Source organism: Leuciscus leuciscus (assembly GCF_965113295.1).
Source record: "Leuciscus leuciscus genome assembly, chromosome: 3".
Taxonomy (NCBI): Eukaryota; Metazoa; Chordata; class Actinopteri; order Cypriniformes; family Leuciscidae; genus Leuciscus; species Leuciscus leuciscus.
This window is the reverse complement of record NC_138727.1, coordinates 64,476,104-64,492,354: the sequence shown is the minus strand read 5'-3', so window position 1 is coordinate 64,492,354 and position 16,251 is coordinate 64,476,104. Positions and strand designations below refer to the sequence as shown.

At 39.6% G+C, this 16,251-nt stretch overlaps 1 protein-coding gene across 4 annotated transcripts in view; it reads left to right on the top strand.

Annotated features, from left to right (window-relative positions):
* LOC309495398 (adhesion G protein-coupled receptor E3-like) overlaps positions 1–16,251 on the top strand; it is a 56,890-nt gene that overhangs the window by 16,902 nt on the left and 23,737 nt on the right. For all 4 annotated transcript variants that reach the window (XR_014204654.1, XR_014204655.1, XM_082165145.1 and 1 more), the window contains exons 2-12: positions 5–70; positions 253–378; positions 524–610; positions 948–1,034; positions 1,189–1,428; positions 9,425–9,553; positions 9,664–9,719; positions 12,436–12,525; positions 12,610–12,763; positions 12,910–13,026; positions 15,455–15,657. Coding sequence is in view for 2 of the 4 variants with exons in the window: in XM_082165145.1 (XP_082021271.1) it covers positions 5–70; positions 253–378; positions 524–610; positions 948–1,034; positions 1,189–1,428; positions 9,425–9,553; positions 9,664–9,719; positions 12,436–12,525; positions 12,610–12,763; positions 12,910–13,026; positions 15,455–15,657 (1,355 nt within the window). In the remaining 2 variants the exon portion in view is untranslated. The remainder of the gene's footprint in view (positions 1–4; positions 71–252; positions 379–523; positions 611–947; positions 1,035–1,188; positions 1,429–9,424; positions 9,554–9,663; positions 9,720–12,435; positions 12,526–12,609; positions 12,764–12,909; positions 13,027–15,454; positions 15,658–16,251) is intronic.

Sequence of the window (16,251 nt, the reverse complement as noted above, 5' to 3'; positions counted from 1 at the left end):
CCAGGTCTCTTTCTGCCGTCATGTAGTGGATGTCTCATTGGATTTAAACTTGTTCAAATGAAATGTGTTGGTAATTATGACCTTGTGATTTGATTAAATAAAAAAAATTCAAAATGTACAGTTCAACTTATGAAGTTTTTAATGGTTGCACATTTAAAAGCGGGAGTATGTGTCACTGTAGTTTTAGTCTTTTTAACTTTATAATGACATGTTTCCTTCCTTAATCCACTCCTCTGTCTGTCTGTTGTTCAGATGAGAATGAGTGTGCAACTTCTCCGAGTGTGTGTGGCGATCACTCCGAGTGTGTCAATACACTTGGAAGTTACTCCTGCGCCTGTGTTCAAGGGTTCATAATGAGCGTCCCAACCCAGTGTACAGGTATTAGAGAGGATTGAGGAGTCCACCATATTTATTTAGTAGAAACTTTAATCCTGTTTTTTACAAAACATAAACGCATTTGATAATTAAAGACACAATAATTGCAGTACATCATTTGCCAACTGCTTTCTTTCCCTCCTGTCAGATGTAAACAAGTGTCCCGAGAATGAATTTTCCGGCTCTGGCAATATGGAGTTGAAGAGCTCAACTGGCTCTGAAGCAGAATGTGATGGTACCCTATTTTATTTTTAGCAGACACTCCAAAATTACTTACAAAACATCGTAAAAGCATTTGATCATAAAAGAAACAATATTTGCAGTTCATCATTTTGGCTTTATGTCTTTGCTTAAAGGTATAGCGGAGGATGTTTTACTTCCTGGTGGGTAACCTATACTATTGGTCCTCCTAATTGTCAATCATTCTGGTGAATCAATCAAACTTTTCAAAAAGTGGAGAGGGCGGGTCTTATCTAAAATTTGGAAAGATCCTCCTCTATACCTTTAAATTATAATTATATAATTTGTTCTAAAACAATAATTCATGCCAAATGCTCTTTATTTCCTGTCAGATATAAACAAGTGTGCCAATAAAACATTTTCCGGCTCTGGTGATGTGGAGATGGAGAACACAACTGATATGTTTGTTACGAACTTAAAGGTATAGCGGAGGATGTTTTACTTCCTGGTGGGTAGTCTAAACTATTGGTCCTCCTAATTGTCAATCATTCTGGTGAATCAATCAAACTTTTCAAAAAGTGGAGAGGGCGGGTCTTATCTAAAATTTGGAAAGATCCTCCGCTATACCTTTAACTGAAATGGTCTTTTGGGGCTTACCTGTTGATGATTTTGAAATGGACATGCAGACCACAACTGATATTATGGACTTTCAGCCCATAACTGAGACGAACACACCTGAATTGGTCTTTTGGGACTCACTTGAGGATGATTGGAGTGATGCAGTGTATATTGACAGAGATGATGAAATGGACATGCAGAGCTCAACTGAGAGGGATTTTCGGAGCTCAACTGGCTCTGAATCAAAATGTGAAGGTGCCTTTTATATTATGTTATACGTCTTATTACGCTTTTCCACTTATTCAACTTTAGTTAGTGTGTAATGTTGCTGTTTGAGCATAAAAAAAGATCTGCAAGGTTACAAAGCTCAAAGTCCACCCCAAAGGGAGATATTTTATTTAACAGAATCCACTTTCCAAGAACTACAACTGACTACTCGTTTGTGCCTCAACGCTTTTTTACGGGCTTTGTGAAGTCATAATGTTACTCATTTAAGTTACCCACGTAAAACCCCCAAAAAGGCCTGGTTGAGCTGCATTAGAGAAGACTGTGGTGTCGCTATGTCAAAGAGATACTGTCGCGTCCACCCCGTTTCAAAAACTCATTTGATCTTCCTAAGGCTGACGAGAGTGGTTAAAATTGATTTTAAACACTGTTCCTAAACATTATAACCCCAACGTTTATCTGTGTGCTGCACATTTTACGGAGAACGGCTTCCAGAAACTAAGAGAGTACAATGCAGGCTACGCACAAAAACTTCTCCTGAAACGGAGCAGTTCCCACTTTTTCGGGACAATTGTTGTTCGTGGATCACAAATTGCAAGTATGTCTTATTATTTGTAGTTGTGTTTTCTATTAACAGTTCCAGTTATAAGTTTTATGTTGTTGCTACGATGTAAACAAAAGGCAAAGCTGTTCGCATGCTAGCCAACATTAGTGTTGTTGACATGGCGTTTAAGCTCTCACTTTTGTAAGACTGTTCACCGCCCTTTAGGAATATTAACCATGGTTTTGTCAAGTCAAGTCAAGTTTATTTGTATAGCGCTTTTCACAATACAGATTGTATCAAAGCAGCTTCACAGTATTAAATTAAAATAATACAACAAAGTTTGTTTCAAGAGGAATTTATTGATTGATAAAATTAAATTAAATATCCCCAAAATATCCCCAACTGAGCAAGCCAAAGGCAACAGTGGCAAGGAACCGAAAAACTCCATCAAGTGACCTAATGGTGTCCTAAAACTCCATCAGGTGACCTAATGGAGAAAAAAAAACCTTGGTAGAACCCAGGCTCAGTCGGGGGCCAGTTCTCCTCTGGCATTTATGAGCTAGAGGCCGGATTGTAGTTTGAACTGTAGGATTATATGAATGCCTGGCTGAAGAGATGCGACTTTAATCTAGTTTTAAACTGGGAGAGCGAGTCTGAGCAACGAACAGTATCAGGAAGACTATTCCAGAGTTTTGGAGCCAAATGTGAAAATGCTCTCCCTCCTTTGGTGGTTCTGGATATCCTAGGTATGACCAAAAGCCTTGAATTTAAGTCAAGTCAAGTCAAGTCAAGTTTATTTGTATAGCGCTTTTCACAATACAGATTGTATCAAAGCAGCTTCACAGTATTAAATTAAAATAATACAACAAAGTTTGTTTCAAGAGGAATTTATTGATTGATAAAATTAAATTAAATATCCCCAAAATATCCCCAACTGAGCAAGCCAAAGGCAACAGTGGCAAGGAACCGAAAAACTTCATCAAGTGACCTAATGGTGTCCTAAAACTCCATCAGGTGACCTAATGGAGAAAAAAAAACCTTGGGAGAACCCAGGCTCAGTCGGGGGCCAGTTCTCCTCTGGCATTTATGAGCTAGAGGCCGGATTGTAGTTTGAACTGTAGGATTATATGAATGCCTGGCTGAAGAGATGCGACTTTAATCTAGTTTTAAACTGGGAGAGCGAGTCTGAGCAACGAACAGTATCAGGAAGACTATTCCAGAGTTTTGGAGCCAAATGTGAGAATGCTCTCCCTCCTTTGGTGGTTCTGGATATCCTAGGTATGACCAAAAGCCTTGAATTTAGTGATCTTAAAGAGCGCGATGGATTATAGGGTGATAAAAGATCCGTTAAATAGACTGGAGCTAAGCCGTTTAGGGCTTTATAGGTCAGTAGCAATACCTTGTAATTAATACGGAACTTTATAGGTAACCAATGCAGTGATGATAAAATCGGTGTTATATGATCATATTTTCTTGATCTAGTAAGAACTCTAGTGGCGGCATTTTGGACTAACTGTAGCTTGTTTATTGAGGATGCAGGACAACCAGCTAGTAAAGCATTACAGTAATCCAGTCTCGAGGTCATGAATGCATGAACTAACTTTTCTGCATCAGAAACTGATAGCATATTACGTAGCTTAGCAATGTTTCTAAGGTGGAAAAATGCTGTTTTTGTAACATATGAAATATGATTTTCAAAAGACAGGTTGCAATCGAGTATAACACCCAGGTCTTTTACTGTAGAGGATAAAGTAACAGGACATCCTATGATGTTAAAGTTGTATTGTGCGAGGTTTTGTGGGCGGTTTTTTGAACCGATAAGTATTACCTCTGTCTTGTCTGGATTTAATAAAAGAAAATTACGGGTCATCCAATCTTTTATATCTCTAACACACTCTGTCAATTTGGAAAATTTTGCGTTTTCATCCGGCCGTGATGAAATATATATTTGAGTGTCATCAGCATAACAATGGAAACTAATTCCATGTTTCCTTATAATATTTCCAAGTGGCATCATATATATTGAAAATAACAGAGGGCCTAATACAGATCCCTGCGGCACTCCATAGTTTACTGGAGTTATGATCGATTTTTCTCCATTTAAATAGACAAAATGGTAGCGGTCAGATAGGTATGATTTGAACCAGCTTAGTGCTTGTCCTTGAACACCAGTATAATTTTGTAGTCGATCTAAGAGTAATGTATGATCTATAGTATCGAACGCAGCACTAAGATCAAGTAAAACTAGTATTGAGAATGAGATACAGCCTTGGTCAGAAGCTAAAAGTAAATCATTTGTGATTTTAACGAGCGCAGTTTCAGTGCTATGATGCGGTCTGAATCCAGACTGAAACTTTTCATAGATCTCATTTTGTTGCAAGAAAGAGCCCAGTTGAGCGGACACCACTTTTTCTAATATTTTAGACATAAATGGAAGATTTGAAATGGGTCTATAATTTGCTAGATTATTATGATCTAATTGTGGTTTCTTAATGAGAGGTTTTATAACTGCCAGTTTAAATGTTCTTGGAACATGACCTAAAGATAAAGACGAGTTAATAATATTGAGGAGAGGCTCTTCCACTACAGGTAACACTTCTTTCAGTAGTTTAGTTGGTATAGGATCTAATAAACATGTTGTTGTTTTAGATGAAGTGATAAGTTTATTTAACTCTTTTTGTTCTATAGTTGTAAAGCACTGTAATTGTTCTTTCGGGGTGATAATTGAAGCTGAATTATAAGGCGCGATTGAAGATTGAACGTTTACAATTGTGGTTCTGATGCTTTCTATTTTCTCAGTGAAGAAGTTCATGAAATCATTACTACTGAACTGTAACGGGATATTTTGTTCGGGTGACGTCTGTTTATTTGTTAGTCTAGCCACAACCTTTAACCTTTAACAACCTTTTGGTTGTTTTCTATTAGTTTGCGGAGGTGCTCAGCCCTGGCCGCTTTTAGGGCCTTTTTATAACGTGACATACTGTCTTTCCACGCGATTCTAAAGACCTCTAAATTAGTTTGTTTCCATTTACGCTCTAAAATACGCGTTTCTCTCTTTAAAACATGCGTAGTATTGTTATACCATGGTGCTTTATTTTTCTCTCTGACCTTTTTTAATTTAATAGGTGCAACCACATCCAATGTTCTAGAGAGAATGGTGCTCATAGTGCTAGTTAGTTCTTCTAGTTCATCTGTTTGTTTGGGTTCAGGCAGCAGCTGAGACAGATTAGATAAGCAATTTGAGAAATTATCTATGGTGGATGGGAGGATTGTTCTGCCTGGTTGATAACGCGACGCCGCATGACATATTACAGCAGTACGTAATATGCAAGTTACCATGTAGTGATCAGTGACTTCATCACTTTGTGGAATGATATCTATATCGGTTGGATCGGTTCCATGTGATATAATTAAATCGAGTGTATGATTAAGACGATGTGTTGGTCCGGTGACGTTTTGCTTGACCCCAAATGAATTTAATAAATCTGTAAACGCAGCTCCTAACGCATCATTTGGATTATCTACGTGTATGTTAAAATCTCCAACAATTAGTGCTTTATCGACATTGACTAATAGGTCTGAGAGAAAATCTGCAAACTCTTTTAGGAAATCAGCGTAAGGCCCTGGCGGTCTATATACGGTAGCCAAGGCTAGAGATAATAGGGATGTTTTTCTAACATCTAAGAGCGTAACATTTAGTACAAGTACTTCAAATGAAATAAACTTATAACCCGTTTTCTGGGTAACATTTAGAATATCTTTATAAATGGTTGCAACACCTCCGCCACGACCAATCAGACGGGGCTCATGCTTATAACAGTATCCAGGAGGAGGAGACTCATTAATACCGAAATAATCATTTGGTTTAAGCCAGGTTTCAGTAAGGCAAAGTATATCGAAGCTATTATCTGTGACTATTTCATTTACAATAACTGCCTTAGGTGTGAGTGATCTAATGTTTAGAAGACCTAGCTTTAGAAATAGTTTTTGTTTACTAATAGCAACATTTTCTGTTTTAATAACAATTAGATTTTTCCTAGATCCTGCATTAGATTTATTATTTGATCTCACTAAACGAGGAATAGACACGGTTTCTATGCAATGTTCTACACTAGTATTTATATCAGTTGAATTGGTGCAGCAGAGACTATGATTTGGACTTTTGGTTACTAGTCAAAGGGTATTTAACATTTTGGAGATGTTATCTGACAGAAGATCCGCTCCGAATCTGCTTGGGTGTAAGCCATCAGCACGGAAAAGCCTAGGACGCTCCCAAAACAGATTCCAATTATTTACAAAGAGCAGTTTCTGCTCATTGCACCATGACATTAACCATTCATTTAGCGCAAATAATCTGCTGAACTTTTCATGCCCTAGTCGGTACTTGGGAAGCGGTCCTGACACAATGATCGTTGTTTCAGGCGATGTGCTGCGTACCGTATCGATTAGATTCCTGAAGTCTTTCTTCAGAATCTCCGTCTGGCGCAGCCTGATGTCGTTCACTCCCGCGTGCAGGACCACAGTTCCGACGCGCTCGTCACCGTTCAGGATCTCGGGAACGCGAGCAGCGATTTCAGAAACACGAGCACCAGGAAAGCAGTGACTTTGCACCTTACTTTTACCTAACGTAGCGTGTACATGCCGAACGATGGAATCGCCGATGATCACAGCATCGCGTTCTGTTTCGCGTAGAGGGGAGAAGCGGTTTTGTGTCGATAACTCGAAAACCGGGAGGGTCGGAGAAAGTCTTGGTCTAAACCTGACTCGCGTCTTCCGCTGCGGAACCACCCAGGCTTCGTGGTGGCGTGTTGGAGCCGGAGTGAACGAGACCATGGCTGATTTCGACCGATGCTGAGGAACGCACGGAGTAGACGCGGTCGGAGTCAGCGGGTTAGTAACGTTAAACACTGATTTGTGTGCATCGGCGCGTGATGTTTCAAGAGCCAAACACCGGTCTCTCAGCTCGGCCTGTCTCAATAAAAGGTTGTGGATCTGTTTCTCAACAGCTTCCAGCTCAGACTGCAGTGCGTGAAGCTCAAATGTGTCCTCACCTGCACCAAGCGGTAGACTACTTACATCTGATATATTCGCCATTTTAACAGATGGACAGTGAGTTAGCAACGAAGCTACCAGTGATGCTATCAATATTAATACTAATTTATATTATAAGTTTGTTTGTAAGTGAATGTGGAGAAGACGTGTTCAGCCGTGATCCATGGACGTAACCTTTAAGAGTATGCAGCGTTGGATCACTAATAGGCTTGAGACGCGTCTGCTCAACAGTCCGCGTTGTAACTATGAGGTTTTTTAGGTTTTTTAGTGGTAGGGGTGTAGAGTAGACGCACGATAGGCGAAAAAAAAATGTTTGTTTATAAGTGAGTGTGGAGAAGACGCGTTCAGCCGTGATCCACGGACGTAACCTTTAAGAGTATGCAGCGTTGGATCACTAATAGGCTTGAGACGCGTCTGCTCAACAGTCCGCGTTGTAACAATGAGGTTTGAGCAGTAGTGCTTCTCAGTGAGGAAAAGTAGAAAATGTTCGTTGTAAGCGAGTTTAAAGAGAAAAATCAAGAATTATAAATCAAATCGATAGAGCTCCAAAAACAACAACGCATTCAGACGCAACGCATGATAATAACAGGACAAGACATTACTCACCGTGTTTGTTGAGTGTTTCTTACTCACCTGAGCTTTTCTGAACTCAAAGGCGCGAGAGAAAATAGATAAATAAAAATAGCTGAGCGCACACGGGTGGCGCGTTTACAGGCTAGCGAATTACTAGCGTGTTGTGCTAGTAGTAACGTAAGCTAGCGATGTCAGGGTTGGGTAAGCTGTATTTAGTAGTAATATAAACAACTAGAAATTGTAGTAAATGATGGTTCAAAACAAGGAAATACGAGGCTAAGACGGAGCTTACAGCACCGAAGCAGACACACTCACAGCAGGCAGCGAGAAAAATCAAGAATTATAAATCAAATCGATAGAGCTCCAAAAACAACTTTTTTGGAGCTTAATTTAGTGATCTTAAATTTAGTGATTTAGTGAAATTTAGTGAATTTAGTGATCTTAAAGAGCGCGATGGATTATAGGGCGATAGAAGATCCGTTAAATAGACTGGAGCTAAGCCGTTTAGGGCTTTATAAGTCAGTAGCAATATCTTATAATTAATACGGAGCTTTATAGGTAACCAATGCAGTGATGATAAAATCGGTGTTATATGATCATATTTTCTTGATCTCGTAAGAACTCTAGCGGCGGCATTTTGGACTAACTGTAGCTTGTTTATTGAGGATGCAGGACAACCAGCTAATAAAGCATTACAGTAATCCAGTCTCGAGGTCATGAATGCATGAACTAACTTTTCTGCATCAGAAACTGATAGCATATTACGTAGCTTAGCAATGTTTCTAAGGTGGAAAAAGGCTGTTTTTGTAACATATGAAATATGATTTTCAAAAGACAGGTTGCAGTCGAGTATAACACCCAGGTCTTTTACTGTAGAGGATAAAGTAACAGGACATCCTATGATGTTAAAGTTGTATTGTGCGAGGTTTTGTGGGCGTTTTTTTGAACCGATAAGTATTACCTCTGTCTTGTCTGGATTTAATAAAAGAAAATTACGCGTCATCCAATCTTTTATATCTTTAACACACTCTGTCAATTTGGAAAATTTAGCGTTTTCATCCGGCCGTGATGAAATATATATTTGAGTGTCATCAGCATAACAATGGAAACTAATTCCATGTTTCCTTATAATATTTCCAAGTGGCATCATATATATTGAAAATAACAGAGGGCCTAATACAGATCCCTGCGGCACTCCATAGTTTACTGGAGTTATGGTCGATTTTTCTCAAAATGGTATTGTGATTGATTACTGTTTGTGTTACCAGAGTTTTCCGATAAATATCATGATGAAATGGTGTATAATATCGTATCTAAAATGTATAAGAAAATTATACATTATAAATCCGTGCATGAAATCCGTTCTGGACGACCCTCTTGTTTGTTAACATTCTTAAGTCTGAATCAGGCTTGAATTGGTTTGAAATTGACGCCACCCTTAATATTTTCACCTGAGCAGATGAAACTCTCGGTTATGGTAAGGGGCGTGACATTTCCCAAACAAGCGCTGCCAATCAAAACACACTGGGCCAGCTAACCAATCACAGCACATTTTGTATTTTGGAAGGAGGGGCTTCATGGAAACAGGAACTAAAGACGCATTCGAGACAGACTAGGGAGAGAGGTGCTGTAATAATGTAAAATATGTGAAAATAATGTGTTTTTTGAACAATCAAACATGAAAGCATATTCTAGTACACCCCAAAAACAAAATTAAGACTTCATAAAAGGGCATAATAAAACCACTTTAAAATTACATTAATTCAAATATTATTAATATTCTAATAATGTTCTCTCACCCCATCTTTTTTTTTCTCTCTCTCTCTCTCTCTCGCTCTCTCTCTCTCTCTCTCACAGACATCGATGAGTGTAAAGATCCAGATGTTTGCGGCACAAACGCAGTGTGCAAAAATCATCCAGGCAGCTTCGTCTGCAAATGTAACCCGGCTTACAGTAACTACGGCAACAACCAGTCAAAGTGCATCGGTGAGCATTACAGCAGGGAGATTGCTCTGTTCTAACGAGAATCTTGTAGAAGTTAATCAGTGCACTGTAATCTTTTTAGTTATTTTGATCTCTGTTGTTGTTGTGCACAGAAATGGACTGTGATCAGTTTAAACCTCAGCCTGATGCAGAACACACACCGAAGAAGGTAGAATGTGTGCTTCTGCTTATTATGATTGTTATAATTATATTATTAATATTATTATGTTATGTTAAGATAAAACTTTCTTAAAATAGCATTTAATGTTCATATATTATTCATATTTGATATGTGTTCTCATTTCTTTGTGGAGAAAAAAAACGTTCTTTAAACTAGAGTTGTCAGAATACTGGAATTTCTAACTTCGATACGATACCTTGAAAAATGTAGATATTCGATACCATTTTCGATACCACAGGGAAAAATCTGCCAAATAGGTTTTTATTTATTTATTATTATCTCATAATTGTTTGAAATTTTGATTACACACAACACAGGGAGGCTTTATTTTAAACTTTGTACTAAATTCTCAAAAAAAGACAAGTAAACAGTCAGTAATAAAATAAGAACAAATAAACAAATTGCAAACAATAGCACAAATAAAGACAAAAGAATAAAGAGACAAATGAAAAATATGTTGAAAAAAACAAAAGATGAAAAAAAATATGTTTAGTTTTTCAGGTGGGTCTGGTAAGAAATACTACAGAAATTTAAATAAAGTAATCAAATGTTAAATAACACTGCATGGATAGTCTTCACTGTAAAAATGAAATACAGATTAGTGCTTACAATTAAATTAAAAGTTATTCAGTCAAGAGCAGCAAGTGATTTTTCTTTGTCTCTTGTTCTTTGATTAACATGACAGGCCGCAGCAGGAATATTCAATATTAGGCTGCTGACACAAATTTTTTATCATAGGGACTCTTCAACTGTGAGTGACGGAATCTAAAACAAAAATCCAGAAAATCACATTGTATGATTTTTAAGTAATGAATTTGCATTTTATTGCATGACATAAGTATTTGATACATCAGAAAAGCAGACCTTAATATTTGGTACAGAAACCTTTGTTTGCAATTACAGAGATCATACGTTTCCTGTAGTTCTTGACCAGGTTTGCACACACTGCAGCAGGGATTTTGGCCCACTCCTCCATACAGACCTTCTCCAGATCCTTCAGGTTTTGGGGCTGTCACTGGGCAATACGGACTTTCAGCTCCCTCCAAAGATTTTCTATTGGGTTCAGGTCTGGAGACTGGCTAGGCCACTCCAGGACCCTGAGATGCTTCTTACGGAGCCACTCCTTAGTTGCCCTGGCTGTGTGTTTCGGGTCGTTGTCATGCTGGAAGACCCAGCCACGACCCATCTTCAATGCTCTTACTGATGGAAGGAGGTTGTTGACCAAGATCTCGCGATACATGGCCCCATCCATCCTCCCCTCAATATGGTGCAGTCGTCCTGTCCCCTTTGCAGAAAAGCATCCCCAAAGAATGATGTTTCCACCTCCATGCTTCACGGTTTGGATGTTGTTCTTGGAGTTGTACTCATCCTTCTTCTTCCTCCAAACACGGCGAGTGGAGTTCAGACCAAAAAGCTCTATTTTTGTCTCATCAGACCACATGACCTTCTCCCATTCCTCCTCTGGATCATCCAGATGGTCATTGGCAAACTTCAGACGGGCCTGGACATGCGCTGGCTTGAGCAGGGGGACCTTGCGTGCGCTGCAGGATTTTAATCCATGACGGCGTAGTGTGTTACTAATGGTTGTCTTTGAGACTGTGGTCCCAGCTCTCTTCAGGTCATTGACCAGGTCCTGCTGTGTAGATCTGGGCTGATCCCTCACGTTCCTCATGATCATTGATGCCCCACGAGGTGAGATCTTGCATGGAGCCCCAGACTGAGGGAGATTGACCTTCATCTTAAACTTCTTCCATTTTCTAATAATTGCGCCAACAGTTGTTGCCTTCTCACCAAGCTGCTTGCCTATTGTCCTGTAGCCCATCCCAGCCTTGTGCAGATCTACAATTTTATCCCTGATGTCCTTACACAGCTCTCTGGTCTAGGCCATTGTGGAGAGGTTGGAGTCTGTTTGATTTAGTTTGTGTGGACAGGTGTCTTTTATACAGGTAACGAGTTCAAACAGATGCAGTTAATACAGGTAATGAGTGGAGAACAGGAGGGCTTCTTAAAGAAAAACGTACAGGTCTGTGAGAGCCGGAATTCTTACTGGTTGGTAGGTGATCAAATACTTATGTCATGCAATAAAATGCTAATTAATTATTTAAAAATCATACATTGACTACGATTTTGATTTTCTGGATTTTTGTTTTAGATTCCGTCTCTCACAGTTGAAGTGTACCTATTATAAAAATTACAGACCTCTACATGCTTTGTAAGTAGTAAAACCTGCAAAATCGGCAGTGTATCAAATACTTGTCCTCCCCACTGTATTTATGTTCCAAAACTTTCTTACATTCGCCAACACAGACATTTTTACAATATTTTGTGTGTATTCGACCGTTTAATGCAATGAGCCACGAAAAACGAGTCAATTTGGAACTTGAGATCGGTTTGAGAGCCGGCTTTATGTGAGCGGCACTTATATAGATCAGTGGTGTGCGCACATTTGGTGTGTGATTATTACGAGAAAACGTTCTGAAAACAACATTCTCTGAACATCATTGTGATGTTATTTGTACCTTATGAATGTTGACATGAAATGTTCTTAGAAAAACATTCTTTGGGATGTTATTGATATTTGCCGAAAGTTAAGGTCTTGGAAAATTACAAGTAAACTTTCAACGAATGTACATTGTGAGTAAAGATAAGGTTACAACTAACATTAAAGATGTCTATAGAATTTGATTTCTGTGTCTTCTTTCAGTTGAAGCATTTGATGTCACTGTTGAAGAACAGCTGTGAGTCTCTGAATAACACACAGGGAGAACATTTCACCGGGGAGAAGTTACTGGAGGTTAAACACACACTGCATGATATATTCTCATAGTAGTTTGTGTACATGCACTTTCACAGTGGCTGAATGAAATTCATTTCGCAGAACTTTTGCAATTCCACTGATGAGCTGCTGTCAGATGGGAACATCGCTGACGGCAAGACGCTGAGTCAGTTTCTGTCCACGGTGGAGAACAGCATGCATCTGATCGGACCTCAGCTTAAAGAGCCTGTGACCAGGACGGAGACGCACAACACCTGTGAGACACAAACATTTAAAGTTTACACATTATCTCATTGTGTTGATGAATGGAAATACTGTGTTTCAAATGTGCATAAAATGAAACTGATATTGAGTACTGGAAGTACTGAAAGCAGTTGCTCTGTATGATCATGTGAATCACAGTTGCTGAGGTTGCAGTCAGACGGGGTCAGGCTCCGCCCAGTGGGCGTGTCACTCTGAGCACAGACTCCGCCTTCTTCAACACCAGCTGGGAAACAGTTGTAGGGAAATCATATCCAGGTACAAATACACTCATGCACATACCGTAAAACTTCAAATAATAACCCGGGCTTTTATTTTCCCAAATCGCCGAACTGCACCGGCTTGTATTTGAGACAGGCGTCTATATGAGACAGGCCTTTAATTTAGTGTTGAGAAGAGCATGACAGTAGGAGGTTACCAAATCTGTGTTTGTGTTTAACAGATCAGTTAATGTAAGAATAAGCCTACTATATTTCCGTATGTCTAAAGGGGGTCGCACACCAGACGAGAAGCGCAGCGCCACGTCTTTAAAATTCGAACACATTATTCTCTATGAGTGTACAATGTCTCAAATCGTCGTTAATGTATATATACTGACTTCACCCTGTGCTGCAATATACATTCAGTTTTACATTCATTAACAGAAATCAGCTGCTTGAATGAAAATTGCTGATGTTATCGGATTTTCAGGTGCTATTCTCAATTCATTCAGTTCACGGACGCTCTGAGGTAAAGTGAATTCAGACTGCAGACTAAACAACGATTGTATTTAATTGTATAATTGTATAACATAGTATAGACATGATCTTAATTCCATAATATCCTTAAACATAACAATATTGCTGGCCATAAACTGACAAAGTGCGCGTCCGGTGTGCGATACCTCGAGTTATCATAGACGTGACGCGGCGCTGCGCTACTTGTGCGGTGTGCGACCCCCTTTAGATTATTGGCAGCATAAAAAAACAAAACGATGTGACAGCAATGGGCTGAACAATACAAGTTACCGGTAATATCTAGGGATCGACCGATATGGATTTTTTAGTGCCGATGCCGATACCGATTTTTTTTCATAAGCCTTAGCCGATGACCGATACGGGCTGCCGATTTTCTTGGGCCGATATTTGGAGCCGATACTGCTTTAATGCTGAGACTGAATTAATTCGGTTTAAACGTGTTTGAATTAATGATTCACATTAGTTTTTCTTTATAAATAGACTGGAACATGTTATTCTGTGTAGTTGTCTGATATATGTAATCGTGATCTCCATTTTAAACAAAACAAAAACGATTTTAAACCAAATAGATTCTCAGTTTATTATGAATTAGGGACTGTTCACATATCGCGTCTAAAACGTGTGGAAAGCACGGCCGCGCCGCTTTCTCCTTTCTACAAGCGCTTGCGCTCCCGTGGCGTCTGTTGTTGCTATGCAACCATGAACTGCGCTCTCCATGATGACGAGGAAGTAAGGATTAATTTATTTCTAGCCCTTTACGACTACATATATTTATGGAGATGAGAAATAAAAACCCGCCCTGTCCAGCTATGATCAGCTGTTCGGCCGAGCTTTCGATGTTGTCATGGAAAGGTCAGTTGTTTTTTTGTCACATGACCTGCGTGTGCTTGCGGCATTCTGAAAAGTTTAGATGTTTTCATCTCACCACGGCATAGGAGCGCCTGGACAAATGAGCGCGCTGCATCGCATGCGTGTCGCAAACACGTCACTGCTTTTATGAGCACACGTCCAAACGGAATCACGGAACAACGTCTGCATTATTTTTAATCCTATGACCAGTGTTTGTAACAGCTGCCGTATGCATATGGATAGCCTCAAACTTAGCTATTTGTATGGCGTTCCTGTCAAATGTCGAGAGCGCATTATTGTAGCGCGAAAGTACATTAATATAATGCGCGAGAGCGAATCTCTCTGCTCGCGCGCGGAATATAATGCGCGAGCGCGAATCTCTCTGCAGCTCCCTAAATACAATGACAAGCAGTTTTATATATGAGGCATTCGGCATTCGCGTTTTCCATTTGGACCCGCAAACTTGCTTAGCTATAGTTGCACGCACATATAGAGCAACGTGTTTCCACTTTCAAAGTGTATGGCAATATTTCAGCTAAGTCAAACAGTTAAAAGATGCTTTGAAAGTTTAAACCTTACAGTTGTCTTGAAGAGGCTACCAGCACTCTGCTAGTGTGGGAGAGGCAGTGCATGGGCTGCACGTGAACTGCAGCGTCTCTAGCAACACAGAGCGGACGCAAAAGGACCCTATTCATCACTATCATCATCACCGCGATCCTCAACTACAAGTTGAAAAATTCCTCCTCCTCGTCGCTCTCCTCCACTTCTCCCTCTCCGGCCTCCGCTAACTCTGCCTGCCTTGCTTGCGCTAACAGCTCCGCCCAGATGCGCAGGGCTCTCTTGCGTTCGCAATCTGCTCCATAGAACTGGCTTAAACAGACGATCTGACAGGTTTTAGAAAATTAAATACAGCCCGAAACTAAAAAACAGACCTGGCCTCTATTTGAGACCGGCCTTTATTTATCCAAACCTGCAGCCACACCAGGCGTGTAAAAGAGACAGGCGTCTATTTGGGACTCAGCTATTATTTGAAGTTTTATGGTATATGTACTTATCAAAGCATGAACGCCTTCAAGACTCTAAATGTTGTTGACTTTTAGGTTTTGCATTTGTGGCACTGGTCAGTTTTAAAGATATGAACTCATCCAGCGATCAGTTTCACACGATGAGCAGAGAGAGATCAGATGATGGAGAGAGAGACATCACTTATCAGCTCAACTCGAAGGTGGTGACGGTCGTCGTCAGTAATCCAGAAACCAAACAGCTGTCTGAGCCGGTGACGATCATCTTTACACACGAGCAGGTGAAGAAGTTAAACGGTTTAATAGATACAGATGAAAAACCAAATAAATGTGCATTCCCTGTTTGAAAATCCGGTTTAAGCTGGATTCTAGCTGGTTCACCATATTATGTTCCAAAAACCAGCTTGACCACATTAAGCTGGTATGACCATCAAGTAGCTGGTTTGTTTCTGGCCCAAGATGCTCCACCAGTCTTATTTTAGTATCATTGATTTATAATTATTAGGGGTGTGATGAAACACTTAGTTTGAGGATACACAATATTGGGTTCACGATAAAAAGTCAAGATGATATTTTAACATTATTTTTATGAAATCTTCAATGATGAAATATATGATTGAAAATATAGTATTTTATTCGACTGAAAGACACAAAATGCAAAATAATGCTGTAGCATTTTGAAACTAATCTAAGGGTTTTTCAAATTTTTTGGGTAATCGAGTACCCCGTCGATTATTTTGACGAATAATCGAGTAATCTGATGTGTTTTGTGGAAATAAAACTAGACCTATGTGAACAATCTGTTCATTGACTACGAGAAAGCATTTAACAGTGTGGACAGGCAGACACTCTGGAAGCTTCTACGACATTATGGA